The 27457-nt window shown below is 55.1% G+C and overlaps 1 protein-coding gene across 2 annotated transcripts in view; it reads right to left on the reverse strand.

Moving 5' to 3' along the window:
• PDE2A (phosphodiesterase 2A) overlaps window positions 1-23246 on the reverse strand; it is a 90296-nt gene extending 67050 nt beyond the window's left edge. For both annotated transcript variants that reach the window (XM_006730431.3, XM_031024947.2), the window contains exon 1: window positions 22956-23246. In XM_006730431.3, the coding sequence (XP_006730494.2) occupies window positions 22956-23026 (71 nt within the window). In that variant the 5' untranslated portion in view covers window positions 23027-23246. The remainder of the gene's footprint in view (window positions 1-22955) is intronic.
• Between the last annotated feature and the right edge of the window lie 4211 nt (window positions 23247-27457).

A 27457-nucleotide genomic window follows, 5' to 3' on the forward strand; every position in this document is an offset into this window, starting at 1 on the left:
AAACAGATTTTCCCACCTCTCCTTTTGCCCCCAACAATGTTGTGACTGAGGGTTCTATGCTCCCAGTCCCTGAACCCTCTGCCCATCTCTGCCACAAGGAAGCCTAGCCCCAGGAATGCCTGGCCCAGCCCCGCTACACACTTCTTTTCATCGCCCCACCTTACGGGCCACTCTAACTGCCCAGTGGCCCAGCTACTGAGTATTTTTAGGAAAAAGTGACTCAGCCAACAGCCTGTCAACCTGCGTACCAGGCCCCCCAAATCCCTGTGGGTCACTGTGCCCACAAAGCACTTTGTCATCCGGGCCAGGAGAGCAGACTTTCCTGCCCGCCATCCCTCCGGCTGACCCCCAATAGACCCCCAATCTGCTCTCATTCCCCATGCCCACATGGCCTACTTCCATAAGCCTGTCTGGTGCCTGACATGCATCCATCCTGTGGCTGCTAACCATGGTCACACTCCTGGAAGCCCAGCTTCAAATCTGAATGACGTCTGCCCTGACATACTGGGTGACCTCAGGCAATGTTCTGGCTCTGTCCGGCCTCAGACTTCTCAGCAACTGTAAAAGTTGGCCTGGTTCTTGTTGAGGGCTCAGGCAGCTCAGGTGGAGGGAGGCAGCTCAGGTGGAGGCAGCATCCAGTAGGCCTAGCTGGGCACAAAGCAGCTTTCTTGGGCAGGCAGGCCTGCCTGTGCATGCCGGACCCAAGGACTGTGCACAAGGACCAGATCCCAATATGGGAGGCTCCTCAGGAGAGAGTGTGCATGACTCAGTATTTCCATGACTTGGGGTGTGGAGCCCAGGGACTCTACCATCCTAGGGGCCCTGCAAAGGGACGATCCAAGAGCGCCTGGAGGAAGCTGACATCTCTGCAAGTTCCGTGCCCACCTACAGCCTGTCCTCCACGCTTCGGTCCTGGAGAGAGCATGGGCATAAGCCACCCTTAGGTAGCTGTGAGTGTGTGCAGGTGTGTAAGGCCTTACACCCAGACCATTGACATGGTGAGGGTGAAGGCGGGAGAGGGTGTGACTACAGGTTTGTAAGTTTCTTTGTGGGGGTGCGCGGTACTTCCATGCTATAGCTGAATTTGTGCAGGTGTGTACCTACGGGGTGTGTGTAGATGTGTGTGTGCGCACGTGGGTCTGTGTGTGCAGGTGTGTGTATGCACACACGCAGGCGTGTGAACAGTTGTGGGTGTGCATTCACGTGTGACTGTGTGTGCAAATGTGTGAGTATGTGTGTACTCAAATGCACACCTACCAGAGGTGCTGCTGTGGCCACCAGCCCGGGGCAGCTCTGGGCGTCCCTTGCCCCAGATGTGGGGTAGCCCTCACAGAGAGAGGATCTGGCCACAGGCAGGTGCTGGGAAAATATGGATTTTGGCTCTGGGTGAACAGGGCCTGCTCGCAGAGCCCCAGCAGCAGCTGAGTGGAGAAGAGCACAGGCTGAGCTAACTCAAGCCCAGGGCATATGGGGATGGGGGTGGGTCAGCCACAAATCTCATCCATATGTATCCAAATGTATACACATTTGTCTGCAGCAGATGGCCGGGTCCATGACCCTAGAGGGGTACGGGAACCCATAGGATTCTGGCCCAGACCCGTCTAGGACCTGCAGGCTCACATCTGGGCTGAGGTCCACGGGACTCGGCCTTGGCCCATGTTAGGCTCCTTATCTTCTACAAACCCCAAGATCCTTCCACCACCACACAAGGCCTCCCCAGGACACCATAATCACACACACACTCACCATCTTCCCACAGATACACATACACACCCCTACACACACACACACACACACACACACACTCCTATACCTATAAATACGCTCACATGACTCCTACACACAGAGGCACAGGGGGGCATGTCTGCCCCGGGGCATCCTTCAGGGACCACTGTGCCTCCCTCCTGAGGCCCATACCTGTTGGAGTAATCTTTTCTGCAGCCTCACCCACACTCAATGGCTCCCAGTTGCCTGCAGGACAAAGCTGGAGCCCTTCAAGGCCCTTAACCCTCACCATCGAACAAACTTCTTTGCAGGCCACACCTACACTGCCTTCTGGCCACACTCCTCATGGGTTCCAGATCCACCAACCAGCACTTGCCATCATTCTGCGCTTTACCAGGTGCTCATCCTTCCCACTGTGCTGTCCACTCCAGCCAACAGGACTCTCTGTTTTGTTCATTGCTGTGACCCAGAACCTAGAACAAGGCTCAACCCAAAGGAATTGCTCAAAAAGATATCTTTTGACTACATAAATCAGTGGTAGAATCTTCCTTCCTGCCTGGTCTGCTCCCTTATGTAGGATTTGTCCAACTGTATCTGTTTCCCTGTGTGCCTCCCCAGTCAGACCTGTTGCCCCTCCGGGAAGAGATGGGTCTGACTCAGCTCCATGTGTGCATGTCCAGCTCAGGGCCAGGCAGAGAGTAGGAATGGGGGAATGGATGTGGGGGCAGAGCCCAAGGCATTGTGACCCCCTTAGTAGGCATAGGGATGTCTGGAAGATTGGGCCATCTGGGCCAATCACACAAAGCCTACATGTCCCAGGGAAGAGGCCTCCCAACTGCCTTCCTTCATCTGAGCCCCTTTCTAAAGTCACTCTGACTAGCCTCTGCTTGCACACTTCCAGGGACAGGGAGCTCACTTTCTTAGCAGCCAACCCCTTCCTATGTGGGATGGCTCTGCCTGATGCTGACTCCTCCCACAGCACCATCCTGTTAAACCCTGATCATCCTGAGCCACGATTCCCATGGAAACCAGGAAGGAAGATAAGCAAAAAGAGAGGCAGATCCCAGCTTTCTCAGCAGCTCTACCAATCTTTCCAGCTTCAGGAAGAGGTGGGAAAAGGAGCTCTTGGCTCCTAGCCTGCCCCAGGGAAAGGCAAATGGGTTTAAGGTGCTCAGGCCCCCCTAACCCCTACCCACACCCCATCTCCTCCCCTCACTGGAGCCTCCTGCCCTCCAGTCTGCAGGACTATGAGGAGTACTCTGACTCCAGCCCTAGGAGTGCCACGTGGAGATGCTTCCTCCTGAGCCCTGACTCACAGGCCGGGTGGATAGAGGATGGCAGGCTGGTCCTCGGCCAAGGGTGGCTGCCCAGACTCCCACCCAGCCCCGCCTGGACAGCTGCAGCCCACAAGCCGCCCCGCTTTCCTCCGCCAGCTATTCCTGGGCTGGCCCTGCTCCAGAGGGGCCTCGGGCTGCAGTCGGTCACTGACCCCAGCAACCCCCACCCCCTCACACACACCAGGGTTGCTCAGAGCTGAGCCCATGAGAGATACCGAGGCACAAGAAAGTCTAAGCAACAGGAACTCAAGGGCCCGTGCTCTGAAAATTCCCTGCCAACGCAGAGACCATCATAAAGGGAGGCCCCTGTCTCTTGCTTTGAGGTTCCAAGAACTCCCAGAGCTTTGTGTTCTAAGAAAATCAAGCCTCTATTATAATGTCCCTTTATTTCAAGAATCTGTGCTTCTTATATTCTACGCATGCAAGAGCATGGAGTCCTGAGAATGTAGGTGTCCAGGATTCCATGATCCTAACTGCCTGACAAGCCAGATCTCCATTAGTGTCTCCATGCCCCTCAGAGCCTGCCAGTCTGGGGCTTGAGTCTCTGTGAGTACCAGGTAAGAGAGAGGGCCCCAGCGAACCCCTGCACATGCCAGGTGAGGTACGTTCCACCTCCGTCCTCTTGCTAACACCGCCGTCCATCGCCCTCCTCTCTGCTAATTAAATCTCAGGCAACTTTAAAGGGGGAAGGGAGGGACTGCCATCAGGGACTACCCTCTAAGTGCCAGGCCCACCTGGCTGATTCTCTCATTTAATCCTTATGATATTATTAGCCTGACTTTACAGTTGGTAAAACTGAGGTCCTGGGGCATGAGGTCATTTGTGTAAAGTCACATAGCTAGAAATAGTAGAACAGTAATCCAAACCGGGCCCCATGGCAGACCCATGCCTCTCAGTAGCAGGCTGACTCCTGAGAAGAGCCCAGGGGGCCTCCTTCCTCGCTCCTTCCTTGGCCCAGGTCCCCGCTGGGGCAGCTTCTCCTGCCCCAGCCGCCCCAAGCTCCAGAAGCCAGAGACTGGGGCTCCCTCTCTCTCGCCTCCCCGAGCCTAGAGCCGGTCACATTTCCTGTCCTGATTGATCCAAAGGCGCTCGATCCCGCAAAGACTCGCAAAGATTCCGTGGCGGGACCGGGAGATGTGGCGTTTCGTTTCTAAGCAGCCGTCGCTATGGAAGCCAGGTGCTGCCTGCCCGAGGCCTAGCAACGAGGCCGCGGCGTTTGGCGGGGCGGGGCGGGGGGCGTTGCCAGGGGCTTCCAAGGCAGCCCGCGAGAGAGGGGCGTGGGCTACTCCAGCCTGGAGTCCAGAGACAGTGAAAGGCAGAGACACTGTCAGAGAGAGGAAGATGCAGGAAGGCGGGAGAAGACAAGAGCTGGTCAGAGTCACGGAGACCACATACTTAGACGGTTGGCAGGGAAGGACTGACTCCCAGACATGCCTGACTCCCGGGGAAGGGAGAGGGTGTGCCAGAGAGCCTGAGGAAGCCGCAGGGGATGACAGAGATGGACGGACGTGTGACAGGAGGAGATAAGCCTGGGGCAGGAGGCAATACCGTCAGATAATAAAGGAAAAGAGGACTAGGAATGGAGGGGCAGGCGGGGCAGCAGAGACGGAGGCAGGGCTGATGGCAGCAGGGGCAGGACTGTGGCAGTATGAGGACAAGGGCACCAAAGTCACAGGAGGCCTGAGCTGGCCCCTCCTCCTGGGTCTGCCCATCAGTGGCTTGGGCGTCACCAGCCTTGTACCACACCCTCTCCCCCACCCAGCCTTTCCCCCAGAACACAGAAGCATCTAGGCCCTCAAAAAAGAGGCTGGTCAGAGGTGCCATGTCTCTCCAACCTCCCAGGGACAGGTCTTGCCCAAGATCAGACAGTGAGGTACTGTCTGAAATGGGAGGAGGCAGGCATTGGGAATCCCAGTCCAGAGCTCTTCCCCCTCTCACAGGAGTCGGACCACTCCTTGGTTTCCCATGAATGTGGTCGGCAGGGACACGTGTCCCCCTACCAGAGTGAAGAAGATGACAGAAACTAACATGGGACCCTCTTTATTTCCTTCTTCCTCAGCAACCCTGTGTCGGGACACCGGGCACCCAAGGATGGAGCAGACAACATCTGGTGGAGAGATGGCCCACACCTGTCCCTCTCAGGGGTGTGACTAGGAAAGGCAGACTCTGGGGAACCCCGGGTGGCCTGGCTGCCTGGGGACAGGGAAGTGGCAGGCACTTCACAGGCAACATATGACAATCTCATTTGATCTTCACCGCAACTTGTTATAGATGAGAAGACCAAGGCCCCCAAAAGGAGAGTGACTCATCTTAACTAACCACCACCAGCCAGCAGGTGCCTGAATCCGGACCTGAACCCAGGTCTCCGGGGGCCAATGCCAGTTGGAGAGCCTGGGGGAAAAGCCTCTCTGCCAGGGTGGCGGCAGCCCCTCCAGGAGGGGGCCTGCTCAGGGGCCCTTCCCAGAGTGGGGGTGGGCGCAGTCTCCAGCCCTGCTGGGGCCGCCACTCCTCCCAGCACCGGCTGTCCTCCCCCGATGTCAGACTGGGTAACAGCGCCAGGCTAGCCTCAGTCGGATGTCAGGTACGAATCTCTCTCTCCCCCCCTCACTGCTAATTGTTCCGGGGGTTGTTAACACTGTCAGCTGCCCCTGACAGCTGCTCTGGGTGCTCATGTGCCTCCAGAGGCGCCCCATCCACCCCCATCAGCACCAGCCTTGCTCTCCCCACACTCCGGAGGCAGGAACATAGCGCAGTCCAATTAAGCACCTACTATGTGCCCATGGTGGTGTGAAGCACTTTCCATTCATTATCTCATTAAATCGGCTCCTAGGGCTCTGAGGGCTTGCCCCACCACCCGCAGCTCGTGGCCCCTGGCCTTTCCACTCGCCCTCCCCACACCTCGCCGCAGCTTCTGGGGCAGCGCTCCATAGCCGTGCGTGCACACGGGTGCCTGGGAACGGGCAGTTTGATTCTCCGCTGCAGGGCCGCTTATGGGGGGCAGAAGGGGGAGGAACGGGCCGGTGTAGGGACAACAGCAGGCAGGGGAGAGAAAGGGAGGAGGGAGAGCACACGGAACTGGGGGCAGGGGGGCAGCAGGCCGCCCGCTCACCAGCCACACTCCGCACAAACATGCATGTCTGCCGGGCCTGGGCTGCAGCCAGATGATCGACCCACGGCGCCGTACTCCCCGGAGCCCCAGTTCCTGGAAGGCAGCGCTGCAGGCATTATTGATGGAAGGCCTCCCAGCCTTCTCTTCCTGATGCCCGGAGGCTGCCTCCTCCATGCAGCCCTCCAGCTGATCAGTGTCCCTGCCAGGGTGATTCTGGGGGCAGCCTGGGGACAATGAGCAGGGACTCCTCATCTGTCTCTCAGTCCAGCACTCTCCCTACTCCTCAGGACCCTGGTCCAGGTAGATGGGTGGTGCAAGGGCCAGCACACAAGTGTGCACGTGTACACGTGTTTGTGGGTGCACATGTACACACCAAGTAAGTCAGTATGGCAAAGGAGCCGTAAATAAGATGTAAGCCATACGACTTGGGTTCAAATCCCAGCTCCTCCAGTTCCTGGATATGTGCACCTGTGAAAGTTATTTAATCTCTCTGAGCTCCAGTTTCCTTACCTCTTTCCTTTCCTTACCTCTGTAGTGAAGTTACCAATAGTACCCAGCCAGAGAGTGTACATGCAGAACTCTGGCGCAGTGCTTGGCATACGGTATTTTTTGATACATGAATGTTTTTATTTTATTACTGTCACTGTGAGCATGTGTGCGTGTATGCGTTCGTAGGCAGCCTTGGGAGGAGGGATTTCTGGTACTCCAGCAAGGAGGTGCAGGCTGCTCCCTAACCCTTGACTCCCCTAGAGTAGGGCTGCAACCACACTCTCAGCCCAACCTCAGAGAAGGGGGAATTGCTGCACTGATCCTCTTCTCCGCCAAAAAAACCCCACCTGTGCTGGATGAAGCTGGGGGGGGGGGTAGCGGGGGGAGATGGATGGTTTGACGGCCACCAGGCAAAACTGGTGATGAGAAGGCTAAAAGCCCAGCATCCAGAAAGGAATGGGAAGGAGGCTGAGCTGTGGGGCCATCCATCAAAGCTGGCAGGGCCAGCAATGCTGCAGAGCGGGGTGGAAGAGAGGCAGGGGACAGCTGCGAGGTGGGGGGAGTGTAGCCAGGCTAAGCGCCAGGCAGCCAGGCCCAGCCCAGCACTGACCTGTTCAATAACCCTGAGTGGGTCACTGTTGCCCTGAGACCTCAGTTTCTTCATCAGGACAACGGGGCTAAATGTCTCTCTCTGCCCTGAGAAGTTCCAGCCACAGCAGACCCCATATCAGGCCCCAGGACCAGGAAGAACGTGGGGAGGCTCAGAGATGCCCTTACCTCCTAGGGGTGCCCGATTCAGACAAAGATCCCTGAGGGTGCAGAGTAAGGGATGTGGCACAGTGCCTGGGCTGGGAACTTGACGGCCCAAGTTTCTGACCCTAATCCATTTCTGACCGTAATATCTTGCTGACCTCAGCCAAGCCCCTGGCTTCCCAGGTCCTTCCTTGGATGCCCTCCCCAACTACCACCAACACGCAAGAGGCAGGGAGGGCCAGAGCACAGCCATTGCCTATGCAAATTTCATTCAAACTAAGGACAAAGTCACCCATGGGCCCTCCTCACCTTTTGGAGATAGTGGTTATCTGGAAAAGTCCTGGCCAGCAAGTCTGAGACAAGAGGTCCTAGCTGGGGTCTAGTGGGATCCTGGCAGAGCCCATAGCCTTGGTTTGTCTTTAGACCTCAGTAAGCTTGAGCAAGTCACTTTCTCTGTGCCTCAGTTTTCCCATCCCTAAAATCAAACACTCAACAACAATTCCTCAAGAGCACCTCCTTCCCTATGAGACACACGGCAAACTCCTCATTGCAACCACTGCCTCCCAGTCCTTCCCCAGGCTCCAGTCCTCCTCTGCTCCCTGCTACAAGTAGGCTGCTCTGGATTTCTGGCAACCCCCCATCCCTCTGTATGCTTCACCTCGGGATTCACGGTTCACCTATTCACCTCTGATCCTCTGCCTCTCCACAGGAAAATCTCCTCGCTCAACAGGACCAGAAGTATCACTCCTTCTGCAAAGCTGTTTGCACAGCCTCCGGCAGAGCTAAGCCAGCCCCCTCTTGCAGAGCCACCAGTGGCTCCCACATACCTTCTCTGAAGCCCAGACCAGGATGTGTCTGTGTCCCCATCTCACTCCGGGCTCTTAAGGGTGAGGGCTGGGCTGGGCCTGATTCCCAGAATAGGGGGAAGAGGTGGGCAGCTCAGGGCCTTGCACAGGGATGAGGCTTAGAGAAAATGGAAAGAAAGAAAGGAGGAGGAAGGGAGGGAGGAATGAAAAGAAAAAGCGGGGAGGAAGAGAAATAACTATCCTCAAGTTTCCTTTGGATCTAGAAGGAATGCTAGGCTACTCCAGATGGAGCCCCCATGCCCTGGTCCCTGCTCCATCCCCAGCTCCCTCCCTCCTGCTTCCCCCTTTGGGCCCCAATCCCCCTCAAACACACCAGTACAAAGGCCCAGAGCCAAAGGGTCTCTGGCCTCTGCCGCTGCACCCTGACTGGAGGCTAAGAACATGCCTGGTCGTCATAGTGATGGTGCAAAGCTGTCATCGCTAATTCATCGCTGGAGCCCTGGGAGGCCCAAGAGGTGTGAAGAGAGCTAGTCAGAACTGATCAGAGCCACCACTAGGGGCAGGAGTCTTGGGGCTGTGGGCCTGGGGGAGGACCAGAGGTTAAACTCCATCACCCCAATCCTGCTGTGTCCTTCCCTCAGCCTCCCAAAGCCCTGATAGGAAGGAGGAGCACAGACCTTCCCTCAGTCTGTCTTGTGCACCTACTGTGCGTCTAGCTCAGTCCAATCTCAGAGCTGGGGGTCAGTGAAGGCCGGAATAGGAAACCCTGTACCCCAGCTTCTCTGAGCAGTTATCCAGGTCCTGCTGTCTCCAATAGGGCAGGGGGATGTCCTTCCTCAAGTCACAGGGGCTGAGAAGAGGTGGAGGGAAGCCGGAAGAAATGAGCCCATATGTTGTGCCCTTTCCAAGCAGGCAAATATGCCAGGCATTCCTAAAAAGTAACTCATTTAATCCACCTAGAAAACCTATAGGGTCAAAATTATTACTTTGGTTTACAGATGCCTGGATATTCTCTCTGCCTAAATCTTCCCCACCAATCCCATTCCTCTCTTCCGGGAAGCTTTTCAGGATGCCCCATCCTGAGGATACACTCATCCTCCCTCCCTTGAACTCCCAATGATGGTGAGGGTCCTGATCTCTCCAGTCTGAGTGGACTGCTGGCTCCTCTCACCTGGAGCTGTGGCGTCGACTGGGCGGGCCCTCCCATCCCAGGGGCGCGGCTAGCGACCAGAAGACCACACCCAGCGACCAGAAGACCACGCCCATTATCGCGGGCTGGAGCTGTCCGTGGTTCTTAACTCTCCCAGGCCTGTCTCTGGAAGTTGCCTTTTTTCTGTCCTACGTCGTCTCTTCCTCAGCCTGGGGGAGAAAAGCCAGTCTCCACCTGCGAGGCAACCCTGCCCTCCTCTCACATAGGTCCATCATCCACAAACCTTGAAACAAGGAACCCATTTGGAGTAGGAGAAAAGGGAAATACGCATTCACTTAACAAGCATTTATTGAACAACTACTATGTGTGGCCCTGTGAGTAGAGCTTGGGATAAAATATTGAACAAAACAGACTTACTTCCTGCTTTTTTGGAAATTTTTGTCCTGTTAAGTCAGCACTGGAGTTTTCTTTATGCACATTAACCCACTTGATCCTTACTATGTGTGTGAAGGTGGATATTATTATGCCCATCTGACAGTGAAGGAAACTGAAGCTTGGAGTGACAAAGGAACCTACCCAAGGCCACGCAGCTAGTAACCAGTAAAGGTAGGCAGGCGGGTCACAGACCTAGTCCCTGCCCTCAAAGAGTTCATAATCTAGTTTACCTGTCCCAGTTCTCCAACAAGCATCTCTGGAAAGTGTTCCTTGAGTCTGATCTGAATTCCTCCTGCCACAGCTCTGACTTGGCTTCTCTTTGTTGAGACCTCAGTGGGGTGGAGGATCAGCTTTCATCTCCTTGCAGACACCTGGGGTGCTTCCATGAGCTCCCAGCCCTTTCTCCACCCCCACCTTGCACAGAGGCCTCTCCTTCCCCCCAGGAGGGAGTGAGGTGTGTGCTCTAAAAATACCTTAATCCCTCCCTGCTCTCGCTCTAATTAAGCTGAGTGAGTCACTACTTTAAGTAATTTATTGCTAGTTACATAATTGCTTTAATATTTGGTTCCAGAACTGGGGAACAAAAGTGCCCCCTTCTTTTCAGGGAATTGCTAATCCACAGAGGGGTTTATGGCCCCTTGAAGGGGGAGATAGATAGGGAGAGATGTGGAGTCATCTTGGACAGGCCCCTGCCATTCCCATCAGGGCCACAGGGCTCACCTGATCCAAGGAGGGGCAGGTTTGTGAGAACACCAACTCTCTACTCTCTGTCACCCACTCTGTGGATTTCCGAGGCCACCACTTCCATCTGACCCAGCCCTCAGACCCAGAGTGTACCCTCAGGAAAATGTGGCCTGAGCATCCCTTCCCCTCCCTGGCCTCATTACCTATGCCAGGAGGTATAAAGGCCACAGGAATAAAGGCCCAGAAAGGGTGAGCATTTCCTTGGCATCTCCCAACATGTTAGAAGCAGCTCCAGTCTATGCGCCTAGGTTTTCAGCTCAAGGAAAACCCAACACCTCTCACAGCCCTGTAAAAAGTCACCCCCCAAAGGGGATTGACTGCAAAGGGCACAGGGAAGTTTGAGGGAGTAATACTCTCTTCTTGATTGAAATGGCAGTTATATGACTGTATACGTTTACTAAAACTCATTGAATCATACACTTTAAATTGGTGATTTTATTGTGTATAAATTATACTTCAATAAAATGGATGTAAAAAAATTAAATTAAAAAAAAAGAAGTTATACCCTTACCTTCTGAGCCCCCCATAGGGTAACAGCTGTGCAGAATCAGCAGGCATGCAGAAACTGAGGAGGGGAGGTGCAAAGACCCAGCCATGGAGGACACATAGTAGGTACTCACACACATGTTTGTTTCACTCAGTTCCAATTAGCAAGGACTCACTAGGCACCTCCTGGGTGCACTTGCACATCCTTGATCTCATTAGCTCTCCCTCAGCTCTCACACAGCCCGGAGTGGGAGCCGAACTGCATGCCAAGTACATCACACACTTGTCTCATTTAATCCTTGCAGCAGCCCTAATGAGGTGGGCTCTATTAGCATCCCCCTTTCACAGATGAGGGAACAAAGGTGGCAGAACTCACACATGTCCTGCTGCCAAGAAGTGAAAGGGCTGAGATTTGAACCAGGAGACAGTCTCCAAGACTTGTGCTCATAAGCATCCCTTTACCAAACTAAATGGCCTGGGTTAGGAGACCATGTATGGAGGATTTGCCTCTGACCCTAGGCGTTGAATCATGAGGTTTTCCCGAGGCTTAGAAGTAGAGGCAGGGTACACCCAAGCGAAGAGGGCAAGTGAACATGTGTGAGCTCAGAGTGGTGGCAAGAGGCAGGACTGGCTTTGGGAAGGAGGGAACTAGGTTGGGCAGCAAGCCTAGAAGAAACACAAAAGAAATCAGGCAGCGTCTGAAAAAAAAAAATGAGGCAAAGGACATCTGGCTATGCTAGCCTGTGAGTTAAATGCCTGCTCAGGCCCTGAGCAGTCAGGGCTCCTCATTGTTATTCCTGACTCTGTCCCCCTCAAAATTTGTCTCTGCTGGGTTTCTCAGCCCTAATGGCCCACTCACAACCACAGCCACCACCTCACCAGGCACAGGCAAAAGTTTCATCCCAAAACTTGTCAAAGACCAGTTGGAAAATACTCAGTGATGCCATGTAGCAGAGGAGAGCTTCAAGGTTGGGGAGTATGGAAGGGATACCACGACCTAAAGAAGGATAGGAATTAACCCTGCGAAGTGAGGGGGCATCCAGGAAGAATGTTCCAGGCAAAAGGAACAGCATATGCACTAGCCCAGGGGTGAGAAGGCTGCACAGGTGGGGAACCAAAGGTAGCTTGGTCTGGCTACCTGATGGGCAGCCCGTATTTATGCCAAGTATGAGTGTTTCTGTGTGCTGAGTGCGTGTCTGTGTTGCATGTGTGTATACCTGGGTGATGTGCACAGGTGTTGCAGTTCATTCCATTACTAGGTCAGTTTTTTAGATTTATTCTCTCTCTGCTTTTCAGTGTATATTAATGTCTGTGTTATGTGCGTGTTCGTTGTGGGTCTCTCCGTGTCTTTGCACTATGGTCTGCTTCTCTGTGAATGGGTTTCTGAGGCTGCTGAGCTTTTCTCTTGTTTATTTCTGTTTGTCTCTCCATGCCCGGAGATGGATGTTTGTGGCCAGGACACTTGGTCCCTTAGCTCAGGCAGCTAGATCAGGAGAAGCCTGAGGTAGGAGGTGCTAGAGTTGGAATCCAGTTGCGCACAATAGCACCTAATGATTGTCAAGCACTTAGTGGGGTGGAAGGCTGCACCAGAGATGCCAATTAACACTGATAATGAGTCAGTGACCTGAGGCCCAGCAGAGGCTGAGAGTGGGTCCCCACTGGCACACAGGCACACGGATGAGCTGGCTGGGCCAAAGCCCATAACTGCCCCCCAGCACCAGGAGGGAGCCATCTCACTGACTCATCTCCCAGGAAGGCCAAGGCCCAGGCTCTGGAAAGCAAGAAGGATTGAGATCAAACTCCAGGATGAAGGTCTTAAAAGAGAAGACTTTTATTAGACTTGGCAGTGGACAAGTCATAATTTTCATTAAGAGATGAGGCAGCAGTGACAGAGCTTTGCTCTTGGGGGCTACGGTGTGAGGGGGTGGCTTATGGTACCAGGGATGGAGTGTGGAAGCCACAGGCAGGATCAGGCAGGGAGGGGTGCTCCTGGAGGAGAGTCTAGAGTTGCCACCCATCCCTGCACTGGTGGGTGGACCCTGAAGAACTAGGGCCATAGCTCAGATGGGTGGCTGGGGGTTGGGGATTGCCACTCCTCCTCTGACCCGTCTACACAGCTCACTTGTCCTCAGCCATCTCCAACGCAGCCGTCTTGCCTCTTACCTGGGTCTCCACACCAGCCTCCTCTCTGGCCTCTCTAATTCACCCCTCACTTGGGGCTTTCAAAACTCAAAGCTAACCATGACCCTGCTTCCACCCTCCCTGGCTTCCCTGGGTGAACTGGCTGGGCTTCCACGACTGGCCCTTCCCCCAGCCCAGCAGCCTTGGCCCTGCCACCGTGACTTCCTGCTGTTCTTCACACTTCTGCTTGTGCTGGCTTTTTGCCTGGAATCACCTTCCTCTCCTCCCTCACCCGGAAAACTCCCATTCATTTTTCAGGGCTAAGACCCAGCATCACCTCCTCAGGGAAGTCTCCTGATCAGCGGTCCCAGCATGGGCTTTCCTCCTTCCCTGCACTCACCCCATAAGGCTCACTGCCTTCCTCTAACACAGGGGAGGACAAGGGCTGTGCAGCCCATCTCCATGGCCAGGGTGACAAGCACAGGGCAAGGGATATGACGGCATCACTGAGGAGGGGTGGGATCCATGAGTAGATGGCTCAGTGGGGGCCCAGGGCACACCAAATCCTGAGAATGACATTCTTCAGCAGCCCCAGTGCTACTCAGTCTTGGCAGAAGTAGCTCCAGCCGAATAGCAGACCACGAGGTGCCTGGGGGAGCATGCAGAAAGCACTGGTGGTACCTGGATCCCACCAAGCGTCAGAGAACATGACAAAATGCATGTGCAGAAGCAGGGCCTGGCTTCTGGCTCCAGCTGTGTGACCTTGGGCAAGTTGGCACTCTCTCTGGGCTTCGGGTTCCCATCATCTGTTTGTCCCTCCAGACCTCCATTCTTTGTCTCCTTTGACAGCCTCTGTGGGGCAGCCCTTTATTCGTGCTCTGGCTCTCAGATCTACAGCACTCTCCTTGCCCCTTGGGCCTCATGGATGTTAGTCCAAAGTACCTCGACATGCCCTGTTTTTTCCCTTCATCCTGCCCCATCTCCACAATGGTTGCTTCATCAAACTGCCTTCAATTAAATCACATAAGTGTGTCATCTGTTTCCCCTCTACAAAACAGTGCGAGCTCCTTGAAGGATTGTTGAGGTGATTAAACAAGGTAATTTGGAAAATATAAAGGGCACTCCATAATCGTTAGTTCTCTCCATCTAGCCCCCAGACTGCACCCTACTTGGAGTTTTAAGATACCTCTAAATTCTCTGCCCCGGGAAGGATGCGGTGCCAGGCTGCCCGCTTCTATCCAATCCCTGCCCAGCCCGTGGCACCGGGAAGCCTCTGCCCCCAACCCACCCAGTTCTGAGCCTCCCATGGGCCTCCAACCTTAGAGCCCCCCACATCTCAGCCCAAGGGAAGCTAGCTGCCTGTCTGTCTGCCTGTCTGCTCCCTCCCTGACAGTGCTACCAGGAAAGCCACTGTCTCCCACCCACTGCAACCCCAGCTCCATTGGAGTCTTTGAATCCAGCCCCCTGCCTCCAATCCCCAAACTCCAGAAAGATAGTCTCTCCAGTTTCGCAGGGAAGGGGATCTTCCAGCTTCCAGCTTCCCACTGCCCAGGCCACCAGGAAAAGCACTGTGGGGCTCAAGCTTCCCCATGCCGAGTGGGCTGAGGTATGTCCTTCTCTGGCCCCTCCATGACAGCTAGAGCTCAAAGGGACTTCAGAGAGTTTGCAACCAACTTCTCTGCTAGGACAGGAGTCTCCTGTGCAGTCTCCCTAACCAGGCTGCCCAGCCTCCCTGTTCACACCTCCCTGTGCCATGGACCCAAAGCTCATCCCTCCGCCTTAGGGCAGTCCCTTCCCCATGGGACTACCCTGCCCTCCTCTCATTGAGCCAAGCTAGGTTTCCAGGACTCCCCCACCACCTCAGCACTTTTTCAGTACTAAGAGCCCAAGGAAGGATTACAGGAAAAGCCTTGAATATTAGAACAGTAAAAACCTAAAAAAGCCATGTGATGCAAAGATGAGGCCCCTCCCCCTGGTCCCACTCCACTGCTGGACTCCTCTCCATGGAATCGCAGTGCTCCAGGAATGACAGACTTCACAAGTGCCCAGGAGGAGTCTCACAGCAGGCAGATGCTCTGGTATAAACTTCAAAGGCAGCATCTGAGGCCTCGGAGGAGTGCAAAGGCCCAGGTGCAGGAGGTGGCCTCATGCCACAGAACAGTATCTCTACTTTGAGCTCCCCATCTGCTCCAGAGGCTGGACAGAGAGGGGCCTTCTAGGCCAGACACACCCCCTCTGTGCCATCTCACCCTGGATCCAGCTATGTGACCCTGAGTCAATCATAACTCCTCTCTGGGCTGCAGGATTTGTATCTATAGAAAAGGACTGAGCTGGGAGCCCCTGAAACTCTGCTAGTGGGGTGCAGGTATGGCCATGTCCAACATCTCCAAGTGATAGCCCTGGATCCTGGTTAGTCTGATCTGAGCCTGAATACAAAGACACCATGTTCCTCTAGGGCCTTCGTCACTGACGAAGAAGGGGTCCCCGAGTCTCCTGAGGGAGGCCCAGCCCCACACGTGACAGCCCCTCCAGCCCAAGTCCACACACATATCGTCTCTACCTTCAGGCAGATGGGACTCGGGAGAGAGAGTGTTGAGTATCCAGACCTTGGGCGTGGCTTTACTGGGTCAGCAGAGCAGGGGCACATGCCTTCACACACATTCACTCATCCCTGCTTTTACGCTGAAACACGGAGACCCACATACATGGAGATACACACCCACATACAGTTTTATTAGAACATATGTGCATAACACTGTACACAGAGGTGCACACACTCGTGTACACATAACCATTTACCAATAATCAGGCATAAAAATGGCCACTCATGTATTCACACCTATGAATATGTCCACACTTTTATACAAACACTGACCCACACACTTACACTCTCAGACCCATAAACACACATGCACAACTGGAAGCTCACATTCAGGTTCACACACACAGAAACACAAATAAACCAACCAATCTTAGCCCTCATCTCAGGATCAGGCAAATCACAATCCAATAGAAACCCAGACTCCAGCTGCAATTGTCATTCTAGATCCATTTCCAAATCTAAACTTGTCCCAGAACTGTGAGGAGGTAAAATACCTTGTCCTCTGGCTTAACGCTTTCTACATGTCTGTGCTTGCCATGTGGGATCTGGTCTCTCCTCGGCCCTCCTTCCTCCCTAGGCCATGTCAGCAGTGCCCTCACCCTGGGCCCAGTGGGAGTGGAGAACAATGGGCTCCCCCCACCCCCAGTCATCTCTGCTCCCAGGCCAGCCTCTTCCTCCCTCTGGCCTTTCAAACATGAGGACCATCCAGGCTGCAATTGACTGTGCACGAGAGCAACCCCTGCTGGAGACAGGTGGCATTACAGCACAGCTCTATGGTACACAGTCCTCACTCCCCAGGCTGGGGTGGAGGGGAGCGGGGTAGAGGGGGGAGGAAAAAGAGGAAGAGGAGGAAGAAGCTGGGAAGAAGTGTGGAGGATGAAGAGGAGCAAAGTGCTGAGAGCACCATGGATGAACCTCAGAAGCCTCAGATTGTTTCTCCAATCCTAACCATTCAGCCCAGATCAATCTTTCCAAAGTCCAGCTCTAATCAGGCCCTGCCCTTGCTCCAAACTCTTGGGAAGAGCCTGATGGGTCATGGCAAGAAGTTCAAATTCTCAGCCTGGAATTGGTTGTCTGGGGGTCTGCCTAGTCTACTTCTTAGCCTCATATCCCTCGGGGCTCAGCCTTTGCCTTCTGTCCCTTGAGTCAGGTCTTTGTTCCTCTGTTCCTCTGCTGAGATGTCTAACTGTCTATATCTTGCCTGTCCTTCACTGCCTGGCCTTTGCCACCTGGAACAATAATCCATGGAAAGAACAGGAACTTCGGGGAGGGCAGATATGTGCTCCAAGCCTGGCTCCATCAGTCCCTGGCTGAATAGCTCTGGGCAACTTATTTCCCCTCTCGGATCTTCTGTTTCTTCATCCAGAAAACAGCAGTCTCTTGGGTTTGTGGTGAGGATTAAATGAGATCATAGATGTGAAAACAGTGCTCTGGAAGCTGTAAACTTCTGTGTGAATGTGTGAAGAGTCCTAATTATGGCCTAGTCCCTTTATCCCCCACCTGCACTGCCCAACACACAGCAGGCTGAGGGGTCCTGAGGGAGGGATTGATGCTGCTCCACTTTTGGGCCCTGCATCCCCCAACCCCCTCCAGGGCCTGTCCCCAGCCTGCCTCAGCAGCAGGGTGCACATTTGCATGCAAGGAGGCTGGACTAAGTATACTTACTGCAAATTCACGCCAGACTACAACTCCCAGAATGACTCACAGACTGCTATGAGTGTGGCCGCTGGCTTAACCCCTTCCTATTGAGCCCTTTCCTCCATTGTATCCTCTGGGGGCTAGTCCCTGACGAGCCAGTGCAGCCTAGGGAGGTGGTCACATGTCTCTGAAGGCCCTCCCACAGAGCATCCACACTTCTCACCATTCCCACCACCATGGCTCCATTTCAGACCTCCTTGTGTCTCCCACACGATGACAGCTTCTGGGCTCTTAGCTCTGGTCTCTCCCCCTCCAGGCCCCCACTGAATCTTTCTAAAAGTGTAGGTGAGTGTGGGTGGTTTATAATGGCAACAGCTAACCTTTATGAGCACCTGCTGCATGCCTGCCACTAAGCTCTCCACTTCCAGATTCTTCACAGTCATCCTGCCATGAAAGTATTAATATTCCCAGTCCACCATTCACACAGGGTTCAGAGAAGCTAAGTAGCTTGCCCAGGACCACACAGCTACAGAGTAATGGTGCTGATATTTGAACCTCCAACTGTCCACCACCTTTTCTATTCTATTCTCAAAGCCTCTTCTGGCTTTGGACCCAGCTAGCCATCTAAAGAATGAGAACCCAGAAACCTCAAGGTCCACATATTTCAGCAACTACACTGTTGGGATGTCCTCCCAGATGTCTGACTTAAATCCCTTCTGCTGCACCAAGCCCCATCTGCCTCCTGTTTTTCAGGGAGGGCAGTGAGAAGGGTGACTTCAGGGAATTCGAGAAGTGGGTCACGTCACTGGGGACCTGGCCTTTCCCAGGGAGCGGGCAGCTGAACAATGGGAGATAAATGTGTTGAAAACATCCGTTACTAAATATATCGACTTCCCGAGAGGATGGGGGTGCTGACAGGGAGCCTGTGGCCCCTAACCTAGAGGCTATAATCTTGTGGCTCAGACAAGCTGAGGCACTCAGAGCAGCAGACAAGGCTGTTCTGGCTGTCCCGGGGCGGGGCAGAGGGGGTGGGAGGCAAGCAGGGAAGGGGGTGATGTCTCATCCTCCCAGACAAAGCTGCCAAGCCTAAGCTAGCTTATTTGCATATTACTTTGCATTCATTTGCATGCCACTTTTTGGAAGGGGCTCACATTCAACTGCTGCCTCTCCCCCATTTTCAGGGTCTCTGTTCACTGAAGATTTCATTCCCAAGCAAGAAGGAGTCCCTCAGCAGTTCACTGGGAGAGACCGAGAAGTTGCAAATTCACACCAATGCTTACATGTCAAAGCTGCTGGGGGTACCTTGGCTATAGAAAGTGCTTCCTATAGTCTAACCTCAATTCCCTCACTTCTCTCCTTCTCCGTCTCTGCCCAGGCCTTCCATACCCTTGCACTTCATGCTTAGGCCACTCTGAACTCCTCCAGTGCTCACATAAGCAAAACCATGCTTGCTCTCCCCTCAAGACCTTTGCACATGGCATTTGCTCTTCCTGGAGCGGTCAATTCTGCCTGAAGAAGTGACTCTTCCTTCTAAGGCCGGCCCCAACCGCCCCTCCTCTGAAAGACCTTCCCAGCACACTGGCAGAGGTAGGCGGGACCATGGGCCTTCCTCCATGTGGCCATTGCTCTGTCCAGCTCCCCGCAGACCTGGCCTGTTTGGTTGGGCAGCAGCCCAGGAAATACCCGCTAAATGAATGAGTAAATCCTGATCTCCCTCCGCTGTCTCTCTCAGCCCCTGCTGTCCCCCTCTCCCTGGATGACTTCACTCACTGGCAGGAGGGACAGGGCTGGAGAGGGCCTCGGTCTCCTACCCCCCCTCCTGTCCCAGAAGACTTCCCCCTCATGCCCACAGCCCACTCTCACAAAGCCAGGAGATTCCACACCCCTCTGTGCTGGTAGGAAGTTCTTCCTGTTGTCTATCCTCACTCCCTTTTTTAGCCATGCCTGCTTCTTTATCATTATTTTTGGAGAGGGGTCAGGGACTGCCCCATCTCAGTTTTACCATCTGTAGTGGGACAAAGGCCGCTTATCTCTCCCTACTCTCTGCCCGGGATGTGTTCATACCACTCCTGAACCATTATGCCCCAGCCTGGCCCTACTTGGGAAGAAGGATAGTGACCCAGGATGGAGAAGGGACACAAGGCCAAGCAGCCAGGCCCTGTAGAGGATCCCAGGACAGATATAATCACTCCAAGGGAAGGGCTGCTCGAGAGGGAAGGGATGAGCCACCTGTCCCTGGGGTATGTAAGCAGAGCTGAATAGATCTGTGGGCAAGTTGCAGAGAGGAGTAAAGCAACTGCTAGAAGGTGGCCCAGATGCTCTACATGTCCTCCTCCGTTGGGAGGCTGCACTGAGCCTAGGTGCTCAGCTCTGTGCTGGGAAGCACGAGGAGAAGGCTCCTGCCTCAGAGGAGCTCCTTGGCTGGCTGGGTAAGGACCACACACCCAGGGGGCATCATGGGGGGAAGGCTGAGTCTGGGCCACAATCTTGATGCCATACTGCAGGGTGGGTCATGGGGTCAGAGGGAGGGGTAACCAAGGAAGTCTTCCTGGGGGAGGCTTCCTATTTCCTCAGCAACCTAGTCCTATGACGAGAAGTCCAAACCCCTTCACCTGGCATTTGGGACTCTACAGAATCCGGCCCCTCCTGTCCTCTCTTCCTCTTCTCCACTCCCTTCTTGCTCCCGCCAACCCAAACTCTTTCTGTCCCTTGGTCACATAGCACTCTCTCACATCTGCCCCCCTTTACGTGCTGTTCCCTCCGCTCTTCCCCATGCGGGCCATTCCCATCCCTCCTTCAAAGTGCAGCTCAAGTGTCTCTTCCTCGGAAACCCTGGCTTGGGGTGGGCCCCACAGTTCCTGGTTCCCTCTGCACAGCACTGTTCATACCGCAAGGCTGGAGGTTTCCACTCCTGCCTCCCTCATCAGACCAGGAGTCCCTGAGAGCAGGGTCTGGGTCTGTGTCCATTCTGCATCCCTAGTGCCCAGCCCAGTGGGCACCAAGCAGGCATTGGACAGTTTGTGTTGAGTGAATAAATGAATGGATAAACACAAAAATGCCAGAATGGGAGCATGCCGAGCGGGTAGGTTGTATAGGCCCGGGCAGCAGGAGCCTGGGGAGTATAGGCCTGACTTGACAGCAGCCCGGCTCAGGGTGAGACTCCCAGGCCATTAAGACCGAAGGCGGGTATGGCTGGGAGCTCTGCCTCCCCTGTTTGGCTAGATCCCAGCCAAGCCATCAGCAGTCCCTGGGGACAGGAGGCTAGTGTGGGAAGCAGCAAGAGTGGCAGGAGCTGCTTGGTGGGCAGGGGCAACTGGGGGGTGCAGGGAGCAAAAAGGCGATTAACCCTCACCAAGCCGACCCAGCTCAGGCAACCCACAGGTCCCCTGCAGGGCCTGAGAAAGGAGACCGAGGTTCGCATCTGCTGAGGAGCTTCAGCCCTGGCCTTACAGCCAGAGGAGGTGGATGAAGCCACAGCCTCAGTTTCCCTGTCTGGGAAGAGGCAACTCCATGATTTCCAACCCTCGGCACCCAGGCTAGAAACCCCGTGGGGATCTCTCCTGCTACCCCATTGGCCTGACTTTCCAAAGGCTTTTCCCCTCTAACACCCTGAGCCCCTGAGGTCCTGCCACCGCACCTCCCACCTGCGTCCAAGCCCAAGCCACCTTGACATTCCCCGTCCCATCCTTTTCCCCAGGCCCTCCAACTTCTCCCTTCGGAAAGGCCCTGGTCATCTGCCCCTTGGTCCCCCGGCCCCAGACCTCCTAGATGCCCACGCGGTCTGGCCTCCACCCTGGCCTCCCTGCCCCCTCGCTCTCTTCCAGTTCAACTGTGACAGTAGTATGAGGGCAGCTTTCTAAAACCCAAACCTGATTCTGTCCCTCCACCACACGGAACCTTCTCAGACTCCCCAGGGCCCTCAGGAGAAAGCCCAAGAGGTCTGGAGTTCTAAGTGCTGCAGGCTGAGGTCGCTGCCCCTCCCTTCAGCCTCCTCCTGGCTCCAGGCACGGGCCCCATCCCCACCCAGGGCCTTTGCTTATGGTGCTCACACTCCACCCCCACCTGTTAGCTTGATCCTGATCTTTATGCTTAATTATTTGCAAGCTATTTTATGTCTAGGAAGCTGAGGAGGCCCCAGAGGGCAGAGCCATTATGGTCTATTTCTTTTCTGCTTCTCCCCACAGGGTGGAGAATGAATTGTCCTGGGCTCACAGGGGTGGTCGCACATTCAGCCACCCCCGCCCTGCCTCAGTGGGCCACAGTGTCCCAGCTGTGTCTTCAACCACCAGGGGAAGGAAACAGCAACCCACACACAGTTGGATGAACACACACATAGACACACACACACACACACTCACGCACACCAGCATCAGGATCACACACCTACACCCGAACACTTAGCCTAACAGACATCCACGTCTATATGCACACAGTGAATATTAGCAACACTGATATTCACACGCTAGCAAAGGAGCACACAAACATGAATGTGCATGGAATCAAACACCGTACTCAGTACTGTGTCACTCTATTTTGCAGATGCAGCACATCTATTAACATGCATGCCAACATACAAACTCACTAACACACACCCACCCGCACCGACACACAGAGCACCCTGCTCTGACACGCGTACAGATGAACTCTCACGGTCACACAGCGTTGCTCACACATCCTGACAGGCTACTGCCCACCCGACCACCAAGGACTCCACAGGCCCTTCCATACCCCATGTGTCCCCTTGCACCTCGCACATGTACACATACATGTACCTTCATGTGCAGGCATGGACCTGCACCTCCACGGACTTGGAGACACACATGTCACTTGTCCCCCACCTCGGCAGCCCTCAGATGGTGGAGGGCCACCTCTACAGAACCCCCCACTTACCTGCACAAGTACTCCCCCCACCCCGCATGTGGACACACATGAGGCTGGTGCACAGGGGCCTCATTCAACCAGCCCCATGGCTTTCTCTGGGACAGGTGTTTTGAGGGTAAAGTTGCCTAAACTGGTGGCTATGAATCCCAATCCCATGAAAGGCGGTTGCCCCAGACCCTCTTCTGTTCCAGCGCCACTCTTACTCATTCAAATTCATGTTTGTTTTCTCCCTCTTTTATTCTTTCACACACACACACACACACACACACACACACACACACACACACACACACACACACAGGGTCCCAGACATCTCATCCTTCTCCAGGGTTCTTAATCACTTTATCTCAGCCCCCCAGGAGCTCCTTGGAACTCCCTGCAGACCTCCCCCACCCCCAGCCCCTGGAAGGATAATTCAGGTTCATTACCAACCCCTCCCCCAGCCCCTTCTGCGGGACCCCAGCCCCATCACCCCCTAGTTTGATGCCAGACACCCCCAGCCCTGTGCAGAGGCCCCCCAGGCTACAGTGCAGCAACCAGGCACCCAGGAGCAAGATTGATCCTCCCACGTGGCTCAGCTCCACGCCAGCCCCAGCTCCTCACAGGCACTCCCAGGACCCTTGTCCATGGTACGTCTTGCAGCCGCTCGCCCAAACCCCAGGCCCTCGATGGTACTCACGGCTCAGCCGGTCGCGCTGCCGGGTACTGCTGGCTCCTGCAGAGGATGGAGTGGCCGCATGCCTGCCCCATCGCTCCTCATCGTCTGCCTCCCCAGCCAGACTAAGGTGGCACCTTGCCCTGTCCACCCTGCCCGGGGCTCCAGGCAGGGTGCCTGGCCCAGCAGGCACAGGGACTGAGAGCGCTAGCCTGTCCCCAACTCAGCCTGGACTCAAAACCCTGGGCCAGCACTGCTGCTGCCCCCGTCGCTCCCACCTCTCCTGCTTCCACTGCCTCTGCCGCTAGGCTGGCTCTGGGAGGAGACTGGAGCAGGTCTGATAATGCAGAAGGGGGAGGGAGGCGGGAGGAGGGACAGAGAAGCCCAGACAGAGAGGGAGACAGGGAGGGAGGGGTAGAGAGAGACTCTGGCTGGGAGAGGAAAAGAAAGACTCACACACAGAGGAACAGACAGAGACAGAGAGAAACAGGAAGGAGAGAAATACATGGAGGAGAGAAGAGAGGGATCAGAGCCTCAGAGATCAAGATGGAGATATAAAGAGATCAGAGAGGCATAGGGAAAACACATACAGAGGAACAAAGACAGAAAAGAAAAGAAAAAAAAAGTAGAGATGGAGAGAGAGAGTGAGAGAGAGAGAAGCAGATAGAGGAGCCCAGAGAGTACGAGGATGAAGGATTTGCACTGTGCACGGACTAGAATGGGGGCTGGGGATGAGGGGCAGATGGATGGGACTCAGACCCTGTGCTACCCCATTTTAGAGGCCCTCGGGGACAGGGACACCTCTGAGCCCTCCTCAAGTACGGAAAGGCCAGTCCTCCAGGCAGAACCTGCTCCTCTGGGCTCCCTTACTGAGTTTGTATCATGTCCTGGGGTGCATCCCCAGTGTGGAGCTGGGTACATGGGGGGGACTCTGGGTGCTTTTGCTAACGGCCTGTGGACTCAGAGTCTTGTCACAGAGTCCACTTTTTGGTGGCTCTGCTTAGTTGGGACACTGTGGGACCTGATGCTGAAGCATGCATTTTTTGTTTGTTTGTTTGTTTGTTTTAAGTAATCTCTACACCCAACATGGGGCTCGAACTCACAACCCTGAGATCAAGAGTCACATGCTCTACTGAATAAGCCAGTCAGGTGCCCAGAAGCATGAACTTCTCCTAGGAGTTGTGGGCACCCAGGCCACAGCCTGCCTACATACGTGGCTTTCCCTGTCCACAGGCTATACGCATGGGAGAAGGCCCGCTGGACCCTGTTGCCAGAGAGGACTCCTCAGGAGGAAATCTTAACCCAATGGAATGGGGTCATTTTATCAACGGGACAAGTAGGGGGTTGTCTCAGTAGAGAGCCTGTCGGACATAAAAGAAAAAGCTCCACACTTTGAGGCAGGAAATGGGGGTTCAAATACTGGCTCCTCCACTAACTTATTCATTCATTCATTCACAAACACCTACCATTGGCCAACTTCATTAGATATGACTCAGACTGTTCCTTGCCTTGGAGAAGCACCCAGTCAAGGTGTGTGTGTGTGTGTGTTGGGGGGAGACTTGTAGTGTGACAGAAACACAGAGTCCGTGGTGCCCAAAGAGGGCCCTTGACTCAGTCTGGGATTGGTGAGCATTTCTGTAAGAGAGAATACCAGCTGGGTCTTTAAAGGACCCCAGGAGAAGGGGGTGTACTCACCAATAACCTCACGCCTCTGACCTGTGGGGGCAATATCCCCTGCCCCACACGCCAGGACCCAGGCTGCAAAGTCCACGAGACGGAGTGAAAACCTAGCCCCTGTGAATGGGCACGGGGGTGCACAGTGGTGGTGGGATGGACAGGAGTGACCCAGCCCATGCACGAGGCCTGTCCAGGCTGACAGAAAGCAGTTTTCTCATGGCTTGCGAAGTGTCAGGAAAGAAAATGGGAGGGAGCTTTTGCTCCCCACTGTGGCCCCAGAAGGTAGACTTTCAGACCTCTGAAAGCTCTGGCCGAACTGTTTTCTCAGCCTGACCCATACCTGGGACCTCACTGCTCCATGCCTGTCAGCTGGGAAGGCATTTTTCAGGCCCAGAAAGCCCAGGCCCTGGCCCACGTCCAGACTTGGCCTCTCATGGTTCCCCTTCATGCCCCAAGGAGCCCGGCAGGAAGAAGCTGAGTCAGAAGAGTTCAAAGGAGGGCACCTCCTGGGCACAGGGGAAGCAGGTGCACTGAGACCTCACCTACCCTCAGCCTCTTCTCTGCCCTCCCACTCTGGAAACTATGGTGGAGGCCTCATCTTCAGAAATCTCCTGGGAATATACTCAAGCAAGTCAGGGAGGAGGAAAGGTCTCCTCCCACCCCACTGCCACACCAGACTCCACAGCTGCAGAAACGAGGTACTCCAGGACTTAGAGCCAGGCAGGCGGAAGTTCAGATCCCAGCTCTGCCATGTGCCCTGGGCAAGTCATTTAACCTCTCTGAACTTCAATTTGGTTTGCTCACCTGAAAGGAGAGGTCACAATTTCCAAGCTCAAAGAGTGGTAAGGCTTTGGAAATGTCTGTCAAGTTCCCAATGAATAGTCTTCCTCCCCTCCCGTCAAGTCCCGTCCCCTGAAGAGGTTGAATTGATGGGGCAGAGGCAGTAACAGCCTCAAATGTTGGGGTAGGGGCTCCTGTAGGGCAGTGCCAGGATGGGGGGATGCTTCTGAAAGGGGAGAGGGCCGGAGTGTCCCGGCCTGCTCTTTCCTCCCCCGCCGGCTTGCAGCCTGCCAGGCGGGCGCGGCAGGAACCCCAGGCCCCGAGCACGCCCCGCGCCCCGCGAAGCCCCGCCCCACCGCCGGCCCCGGCCGCTCTCCCGGGTGCTGATCCGGGCGTGCCACGCTCACAGGCCCCGGGCCGGCGTTTTGCAGCCGGTCGGCAGACACCGTGCCTGCTAGTCCGGGGAGCTGGCGGGAGGTGAGAGGAAGCTGGGAGGCGGGTGGCTGCCCAAAGTGATGGGAGGATGCAGCCTCTGGGATCCAGCCTCCGCCCTGCGCCCCCTGCCTCGCGAGGACTGCAAGGCTCCAGCTACCTCCTCATTGCCAAAGAAAGCGGCTTCTTCTGAGGGCCCTCTCCCGCCCCCTTCCTGCTCAGCTGTTTCCCTCCCACCTTCCAGACGGCCCAACCTCTGTCTCTCTCGCTGGCTCATCCTATCTTTGCTCCCTCAACATGGGTGCTCCTCAGAGGAGCACCAGGCCCTGTCTCTCCTCTTTCTCCACCCCACCCTCAGGGAGTTTGGAGCCTTCCCCCAACGCACTAGCTCCGTCCGAGGGCCCCCTGCGGCCCAGCCCTCTCCCCTGGGCTCCGGTTGCCTCCTGGACATCTGTGGGACCACCCCGGGGGCCCCCACACTCAAATATTCAACATCCAACATATCTTTTGTCTCTATCAAAGGCATCAGCAAACTTCTAATTCCGTCTGGAAACTTCAAAGTCTCTTTGCCTCTTCCTTCTCCTGCACTTCCTGTGTCAAATCTGTCACTGTTAATTCTCCCTCTGTAATCCTCTCTTCTATCCACTGCCTCTATCCTTCCAGGTCCAGCTTCCTTCCCTTCCTCTGGTCTTTCTCCAGCTCCCTACCCCAACTCCGCCCCTCCATTCCACTCCACCCTGCACCAGGCACTGACTCCCTACCTAGCTGGTCATGTAACTCTTCCTCAAAACCCTCTCCAGTGCTTTCAGGATAAAGGCCGAGCTCCTCAGCCTGGTATTTGAAGTCTCTCGTGTTCGGCCCCGACCAACCTCTCCATTCTCTGATCCACACGGAGCAGGGTCTAGTCCCTAAGCGTGCGCCAGTTCTTTCTTCCTCTTTGACTTGGTACCCTCTGGTTGCCAGGCTGACTCCACCCTCCTCTTGCTTTTCTCTGCCCATCCCAAATCCTGGCCTATTCTTCTTGGATCAGCTCAGCACACACCCTGCCCAGGGGACAGGGTGGGCAGGAGGGACCACTGGGTTCTGAGCTGAGCAGCCTTTGGCTGCCTCCCTCTTCCCTGTCATCTGTCCCGCCACTCCACCCCCCTGCTCAGGGTCACCTCATTTCTTCCACTGGATCACACTTCCCTCAAGGACAGGCCAAAGTCCTAGTCACCTCAGCCCCAGTCCACAGCCTTTGGGCAGCCTCACCAGGTACGAGTGAGAAATGTTGCGGAAAGTAGGAAGGACATACATGTGAGTGTGGAAGTGAGACAGTGCTTGAGAGCTCAGTGCAGGATTACATCAGAGCAAGGCCTCAAGAAAACGCTGCAGGCGGATGGTGTGGGGGACTCCTTGCCCCACTCTGTGGGAACCACTGCCCACCCCCGCCCAAGGGTAGGCTGTGGCCATGGAGTGTCCCTTAGCCTTCTCGGGGGAAGGCGGGTAATTGGCGGAACATGGATTTCATGGAGGCTTGGCCTGAAAACCCCTGGGTGACTCCCTTTGGCTGAGAGCCAGGAGGGGCCCTGCATCTGAATCTTGGCAACTAAAGCCCAAGGAGGCGGGGGGGGGGGCGGTGAGTGGAAAACTCTGAG

The sequence above is a fragment of the Leptonychotes weddellii genome, chromosome 11, assembly GCF_054177405.1.
Source record: "Leptonychotes weddellii isolate Sample4059 chromosome 11, ASM5417740v2, whole genome shotgun sequence".
Lineage (NCBI taxonomy): Eukaryota > Metazoa > Chordata > Mammalia > Carnivora > Phocidae > Leptonychotes > Leptonychotes weddellii.